Source organism: Saccopteryx leptura, chromosome 1 (assembly GCF_036850995.1).
Source record: "Saccopteryx leptura isolate mSacLep1 chromosome 1, mSacLep1_pri_phased_curated, whole genome shotgun sequence".
In the NCBI taxonomy this organism is placed as follows: domain Eukaryota; kingdom Metazoa; phylum Chordata; class Mammalia; order Chiroptera; family Emballonuridae; genus Saccopteryx; species Saccopteryx leptura.
Window position 1 is genome coordinate 94,775,257 of NC_089503.1, and position 8,202 is coordinate 94,783,458.

Below are 8,202 nucleotides of genomic sequence, written 5' to 3' on the forward strand. Positions count from 1 at the left end.
GTGTGAGAGAAGATGGATCTCTACAGTGTAAACATGTGTTCCTGGGACCAGTGGCAATGGGTTCAGGGTGAGGAAGCAGGCAGCCTGAGAACTGAAGCTTCGACCCTTCCTAGTAGAGGAGTGCAGGCCGTGGCTTGCTCCCGGGGTGGGCGCAAGGGTGCTTCTCACTGCCCCTGGAAGTGGGCAGGGCAGGGAACTGGGAGCGTGTGTAGCAGAGACTCGCTTTGCCAGGACGAGATGTTGGGGTATGAGAGTGGGGTGGGTGCCTGAGAGGTGGCTTGGAGCCCTGGCGGTGGCTGCCTGACGTCACCGGCCTCCCTGGCAATAGGCTGCGAGCTCAGCTCCCCTAAGCGGCAGCTGTAGCGGCGGCAGCGCGGCTTGGTCTTCGGCCCTTCCACTCCGTGCGTTCTGCAGCTGCCACTGCGGTCCGCGCGACGGGACTCCCTCTGTACAGCCAGCTGGCAGCGCCAGGTAAGGGACACTGTGCGGCTACAGGAGCGGGTGGCCGGGCGGCAGGGCGGCCAGGCGGGAGTGGGTAGGACAGATCGGCGGCCTGCGCAGGCACCCCTGGCCGCAGCCGCTGCCCCTCGCCCGGCCCGCCCCGCTCGGCGCCGCCTCGCTGCTCCGCAGTGCAACAGTTTGCAGCTGCCTCTTGAGAACAAGGGGCTCGGTTGCGCGCTGCGGGTCTACCTGGCGCGGGTCCCGGTAAGACTCTCGGGACCCTCGGGCTGGGTCTGGGAAGGCCAGAGGGAAGGTCGCTTCCCCAAACTTTGCTGGCGAGAATCCCCCTTCCTATGGCCCCCCACGACCCCCCAAGAATCAGCTGCTTGTGGGGCTGTGCTTTAGCTGAGAGGTGTTTCAGCCGGTTTTTTTGTCTGTTTGTTTTTAGGTGGTGGTGGTGGGGGTGGGGTGGGGGGCGTAGGCACCAGGAAGGAAGGCTGGGAAAGGACGGAGCGCAGTCCTGCCCGGCAGCCGCGGCAGGCGACAGGGGCGCAGTGGGCTGTGGTGCCCGCGGCCCCCTGGGGAACGGGACCGGAGGGATCTGACGCCGTCTGGAAAGAGACGTTCGGGAGGTGGAGGGAAGAGGAGGGAGAACTGCATTCTCGGAGCCGCTTGGCGGCCGGGGGTGGGTGCTGGGAAGGGCAGGTCCTGGCGTTGAGAGGGCGCAGGGAAGAGCAGCGGCGCTCTGGAAGCAGGGACGCGTTGCCAGGCGGCTGCGTGTCCATCGCAATTAGAAAGTTGTGGAGGGCGCCGGGTGCCCTATCTGCTGAGTAATCCTCGTCTCTGCGGGGCCGGCCCGGACCCCGTCCCTGACGGCGGCGTGGCCGGGGCCGGGCGGGCTGGGGCGCTCCGGCTGCGGAGGACGGGCGGCGTCAGGCTGAGCCAGTGCTAGGGGGGCTGCTTTGCGGTGGCGCCGGTCCTTCCGTCCTCCGCAATCCCTCGGGCCGCGACGAGGATCCTCACTGAGCCTGTTCTCTTGCAGCCTGGTGCCTTGGCGAAGGGACGGAGGGCTTGGACTCGCAGCCCAGGCGGGTCCGGAGAGGGTCTCCCGGGCGCCGCTCGCTGCCCTGACGGCTCGCCTGCCCGCAGTTGCTCCCTCAGTCCCTCACTTGGGCGCATCCACTCCCACACCAGGCAGCAGTCCGGGCGGCGTGGGCTCCGTCCTCTTCTTGGCCGGTGGGAACAGTGTGCCCAAGAAAGGAAGCCTGGTGGGCCCGGCCCCTCCCAGCCCAGCGCCGATGAGTGCCAGGGCGCCCAAAGAGCTGAGGCTGGCGCTGCCTCCGTGTCTCCTAAACCGGACCTTTGCTTCGCCCAACGCCAGCGGCGGCGGCAACGCGAGCGCGCGTGGCCCGGGCTCGGGCGGCGGCACCTGCATTACACAGGTGGGACACCAGCTTTTCCAGTCCTTCTCCTCCACGCTGGTGCTGATCGTCCTGGTCACGCTCATCTTCTGCCTGCTCGTGCTGTCGCTCTCCACCTTTCACATCCACAAGCGCAGGATGAAGAAGCGGAAGATGCAGAGGGCTCAGGAGGAGTACGAGCGGGATCACTGCAGCGGCAGCCGCGGCGGCAGGGGGCTGACCCCGGCCAGCGGCCCGGCCCCCACCCTCCTCAAGGAACCCCGGCTGGAGAGGCAAGCACGGGACTCCGCCCTCTGCGACCCCTCCAACGCCTCTTCTTCCTCTTCGACCCCTGACCTCCCGTGCCAGGGTCCCCGTGCTCCTGCACCTCCACCGCCCGCTCCCAGTGCGCAAGGAACACAAGCAGCCTCCTCCTGTTTGGACACAGCTGGCGAGGGCCTGTTGCAAACGGTGGTACTGTCCTGATCGTCTAGCCCCTCTCCTTTCTCCTTCTTTGTTCCAGCATCTTGGCCATCCTAGCTTTCCCCCCTCCGTCCTGCTTCCACTCTCCTCTGGCCCCTGTTTCCTCTTCCTTGTTTCCCTGTCTGCCCTCCCTTTACCGTTTCTCCTCCGCCGAGGCACTGTGCGGTATTTGTAAATATTGGGCAAGGAAAGTCTCGGAAGAAGAAATAATGCTGATACTGATACTTTATTATTCATATTTATAGTAATTATTATAATACTAATAACACAAAACAAGCGCATGACAAATCACATAATTTCTCACTGTCAATGAAAGATGCGTCTTCCCTTTCCACCCTGCGCCCCCGCGATAAAGAGGAGAAACCACACAAGCGACAACATATATTACAGGCATTCACCCCGGAGCCGAAGGAGTGGAGGGGGACCGGAATGTTGTACATAGCTGTCAGGTTAAGTAAGGTTCAGTTACCTTCCCTTCCCTCCACTACCCGAGATTTCACTGTCTCTTCTTTCTCCATTTCCACCCTTGGACAGGCTCAGGCAATAGTATATTATAAAGAAAACGTCTGCATTAAGCACCAGAACTTCCAGAGACCACAGAGACAGTCACAGAAAAATGTTTATGACAGGTAACTCCAGTCATTCCTCTTCTCACTTTTAGTTAACCACTCCCTTTTCCAGCACTAGGAATTTTAATTTACTTTCAGATAGGTCACTTGCTGTCCGAGCATAAACACATTAAAGATATTTAAATTAGTTTTAAAAATATATACTGCTTTAGCTCCCTGTCTGGCTCCCACCTATACGCCTTTGACTTGCGACATTTTTTCAGGATTCACAAAGGATCCGAGAACTGTCCAGCCAGGTCTGGTGCTGAAATTGCCTCTGAACTGGTTACTTTCTTTGGTTGTGCAGGCGAAGGAGGAGCTTTTTTGAAAGTGACTATTCCGGTATTTTGTTGCTTTCTTTCTTCTTTTTCTACAATCGGGTTTACGTGTACTATCGGTTTTCTTAATATTAAATATTGCTTAAGTTACCTTTTCTTTGGTAAAAAAAAAAATAAAGTCATTAGGTGATGTCCAATATTGAAAGTGCAGTATCTAACCAACTAGAATGTTTCCGTTTAATTTTTAGAACAAGTACACCTTTGTTATATATTTATTATATTGGTACCAAGTACATAAACAAACTATAGTTCTGTTTTATGTCCTCAGATCTGTATATTCTTGTTCTTAATTTTCAACTGTCAGTATAATGGTTATCATTTAATGAGGAAATCAGTGGTGGAGGCCTGGCTTCTGCTATTTCCAAAAGTGTTCTTTCATATCTTATTCTGTTATAAAAAGTAATACATTGCTCCCCCCTTTTTTGAATAATAGAAGCAACCACAAGAGAAAACAAACAAATAATGGATGTGCAGGAATGCCATCTATTAAAACATGGTTAATATTTAAACAGTGCCTGTAGTCATTCCTGCATGCAATTACCACCTGGAGGCAGTAGTGTGTATGCTTGCTTGTACTGTATGTGTTTGGAGGTGAGACTGGTGGGGATGTTGGGCAATTTGGATGACAGGACATGCAAATTCCAAGAGAAGCTAAACCCACTGGCTACTTGTAGGATAAAAATATTTGCAGCTTGTTTAATTAGAAATCTGTGCTTGCATCTGAGATGTGACAAAGGAAGGTTCTCTTTCTCTTCATGAGTCTGGCTTACCTAACTTCAATGACTACATAAAGAAAGATTGGGAAAAAAGAGTGAGAGAAGAAGATAAATTTTTTTGTTCTCTCTCCTAATGCCAGACAATGCCATCTATGCTAGAAATCAATTTATAATTACTTACCACTTTGTTTCTTCTGGATTGGTGATATTAAGAGCCAGAAGCATATTACAATCTTAATTATATGCAATGATATTCTTTTTTAGAAATGAATTCTTGACAGCTATTCAAAAATTTGGAAAATGTGTGAATGAGAATATTCTACAAAAAAAAAAGCTCAACCAAAAGACTCCTTACTCACCTGCAAGGTATAAGGCAACAGTGTCCCTAAGTGCATCCCTCTCCCAAGTAACTAATAGTTCTAGATTCTTTGTCTCAGTTCCAGACATATGTGCTTTTTTTCCCCAGGAAAATATTACCTCTAAAATTTTAGGTCATCCATTAAATTGCCCAAGCTCAGCTGATAAGCTTAATTTTAATTATCTGTTAGATATTTATTCACATTCTTTCCTGAAGCACAGAGGATCATCATTTAAGCATGCCACACTGTAATATTAGGAAGACCAGGTATAATCTTTGGGTACAAAATATTAAACAGATTCTCTTCAGTGCCTTAGTCACTTCCTAGTAATAGGTAAAAGAGTGCATTAACTCCCTCAGACCACTAGGGAATCCTTTATGCATCAGAGTTGTAGGTTATATATCAGAATGACTAAGGCACTGTGAAGAAGAAAGTCCATTAATTTTTGTAGCTCACCCTCATCTGCCTGTAGTTTCTTAATACCTTATTACAGAATGACTTTTAGATTTGAATTTAAATAGAATCAGGTACTCAGATGGGAGCTTTCTCATTTCTAATCGGCTCCATTAAGTGCATGAATATTACTTTCTCCCCCTTATTTGGTGCACTCTTTACAGTGAATAATTTCCCATTTTATTAAAGCAATAAGATGTTCTGTTGTGAGCAATGCTGGATGATGATTCCATTTCCTTGGTGCTGAAGCCACTCATACATTCTTGCCTTATGAATCATAGTGCATTCAAGGCATGCAATAATATTCCCTTTTCAAGCAGAAGCCTGTATACTCTAGGTGTAATTGTAAAATTGTCCTATGTAATTTCTCCCCTCAAATAAATAGAGGAAACAGAAAAAAAATTATTATGCATATTGTTTCTAAAAATATCAATGCCTCTAGACATGGGCACACATCAATAACATGCTCTTATTGTGCACCTTTAAATATGTGTGCCTTTTTCCAATAATTGGCTATGGTTTAATAGTTTTAATACTTCTCTGTGTAAAGATGATGTTTTTTTGTGAGTCAGATTTCATGCTGAGTTTAATATACTCAGAACTCTAAGCTTCTGGTGGTATCACTTGAGACTCTTTATGAGAGAAAATTACATGAAATTCTAGTAATACCAGTCTCACCAAATTATTACAATAAGCACATATCAAAGCAATTTGCACAGAGCTTGTTTAAACAGGGTCTGCTTCTTCTAAAGCTCAATTGACAGTCTAAGGAGTTTGGGATACTATCAACAGGGCATTTTGGATTTCATGTATAGTAAAAAAGGCAATCTGAAAATAGCTAAATTTATTTTAAAGATTTTATTGACCGATGTCCCGTCAAACTAATTGCTTCAAATCCCTATAGCTGTAGCTAAACTTCTGCACTTGCTATTCAGTATTAATAAGGTGGCATGCTTGATTCTTATGTTTTTAAAAATGAGAAAATTGGAAGGAGATATCATTACATCAACTGTATGGGACTCTGAATCTTCAAGATGTGGATGGATATAATCTTCTTTAGACTTTATATACACTCATAGATATGTATTTATATATACATACATTTTGTACAAATTTACAATGGACTTTTGTATTCTCTTTTCTGCCATTACAAGAATGAGATGGAAACCAAATAGTTGTTCCATCCTCTTACCAGAGAGGATACTGAGAAGTCAGGTATATGCATGTACTTATTTCTATGGGGTCAAATCTGAATGACTTTCTCTTTATTTAATGAAAGGAGAGAGTTCTGGTTGGCTCAGGAAATTGGTAATTAGATAAGACTCTTTTCGTAGTTAGTGACTCAAATGTAGCAATGGTAATGAACTTATGACCATATCTATGTGGTCTAAATAGTTAGATGATAAGCAAAAATATTTAGAAGAGGTTTAGGACCACCTAGACCACAAACCTGGATTGATGCTAGATTTTTTATTTTTAATTTATATGTTGTGTGAAAATAAACATATCTGCATAGCTAAAGATAAAGTAAAAATATGACCATTATATGTTTAGTTTGATAGTAGTTTTTAGAAAATATGGATAAATTAGCTTTAAAAACTTTGGCATCTGACTTTTTCACCATTTCTATATCATTTGAATTAATTAGATAACATTTAAAATTCCATATTTTCCATTGTGCAGACATGTGCTTTAAATTCTTTTTTGTAGATGACAATTAAGCAATTGCTAGCTGATATTATGTGGAAGTTGTAGGTTAAATCAGAACCAGAAACTTAAATCTAACATGGCCAGGTTCCTCAAATTCACTCCCATATGAATCAGAACTTTGAATATGAATCTGAAAAGCTGCTTATCGAAGCCATCTTTTATTGGAACTAATGATCATGGCATATAGATATTTGGTTCACACGAGAATGAATTGACCTATTTATAGAGAAGCATTTAATTTTGGATTGAATAATGACTTATTCTGATTCTGATTTGATTTATGATTTATTTGATAACATTTGAGAAACAACTTTGATGGCTTGAATCAATACTTATTAATGTCACCAACCTAATAGTACAATTGGTGTCATGTAGAATGCTTAGCTAAGAATAAAAATTTATTTAACTTTAATTGGGAGCAAAAAGGTGGTCCTATCTGAGGCAGGGACTTGTGAATTCATTAGATTGTTTTTATAGAAAGATTAACAATAATGATGACAAGAAGAACTACAATAGAAAAACTGATTTTTGAACTTGATTATATCTAAGAAACATAATAAACAGATATTAGAATTCATGGAAAATTTGTTTTGCTTTTCTATCAATAAAAAGTTTTCTTGTTAAATGGCTTTTTGGACACTATTTCCTGATCAATTTAATATATAATATATCAGTATTACGAAAGTATTCATTGTTTTACCCTCAGATGCTCAAAGAAATTTGTTTCTTTTTTTTTATTATTTTATAACTCATCTGACCTCCTTCACAAACCAACTGCATCTAGAAATGGGAAGTGTATAAATTTTAGTATAAGCCAATAAACTTAGTTCAGTAGAATAATTTAGCAATCTTTTAAAGCAGATGCTCAAGGCTGTTTAGGTTATATGCTTAGTTTCAGATTTCCTCTTTCCCTGCATGTACTTCTCTAATATAACCAGATATATAGGGAAATTATATAGTTGACATGATTTTGTGGCAGTTAGAGAAAGAGGGGATCCTCAGATTTATATAAATTTTTATGGATTCCAGCTGAACCCTGCTGAAAAACAGCTAATTGAGACTGTGCTATAGTCTGAAATACTACTGGTTTATCCAGCTTGTGTGCTGACATTCACTACTACAGTCTTAGACCCTAGACTTTTGTCCTGGTCTCAAAGTCATCAGCCACAGGAATCTCTATGTCCTTCCCCTTGCCATTTCTAAGTCCAGTGTTGCTTTCACACTTTGTCCCCTTCTTGTAGATATAGAAACTTCTGCATGCCCTGAATACCATGGACTTACTATTACTAGGAATGGGTTCTAGCTCAGGATCGTTCTTTTATCTACCTCCCACTGCCACCTCAGTTCTACTAGTCTTGCTCTATGTCAGATAGTGTGATGAGGAAGGATTTCTTCTGAGTTCTTGTAGTCCCATTCTAAGACATTACAGAAAGAAAGGTTGCCATTTAGCCTTAACCATTGGGTTTATCCAAAGTTATTTCGTTGTTTATGAAGCACCACCCCCTTCTTCTTGATTCTTAATTGTGTGTGGAAAAGAGGAGCATAAAGCCCTAATAGCCACCTACCTCATTTTTTTTGGTCTTATTTTTTATTGTTTATTGCTGCAGACTGCAAGAAACAGATTTTCTTCTTACTGCTTCTTTTTTTCTAAGACTTCCTACTATATAGTTACTATCTTACATCTACAGTAGACT

The 8,202-nt window shown here is 44.2% G+C and overlaps 1 protein-coding gene across 2 annotated transcripts; it reads left to right on the forward strand.

Moving 5' to 3' along the window:
• Window positions 1–373: 373 nt before the first annotated feature.
• Window positions 374–7,080, forward strand: C1H11orf87 (chromosome 1 C11orf87 homolog). Of its 2 annotated transcripts, none has more exons than XM_066371627.1 (2): window positions 374–471; window positions 1,484–7,080. In XM_066371627.1, exon 2 carries the CDS (start codon window positions 1,740–1,742, stop codon window positions 2,325–2,327), a length of 588 nt encoding a protein of 195 aa, XP_066227724.1. In that variant the 5' UTR covers window positions 374–471; window positions 1,484–1,739; the 3' UTR covers window positions 2,328–7,080. The 2 variants fall into 2 exon arrangements, with proteins under 2 accessions (XP_066227724.1, XP_066227725.1); XM_066371628.1 differs by lacking the exon at window positions 374–471 and adding an exon at window positions 603–705.
• Window positions 7,081–8,202: the final 1,122 nt, after the last annotated feature.

What these genes read in the sequence shown, in the direction of transcription:
- C1H11orf87 (XM_066371627.1), top strand. Translation starts at nt 1,740, where the DNA reads ATGAGTGCCAGGGCGCCCAAAGAGCTGAGGCTGGCGCTGCCTCCGTGT.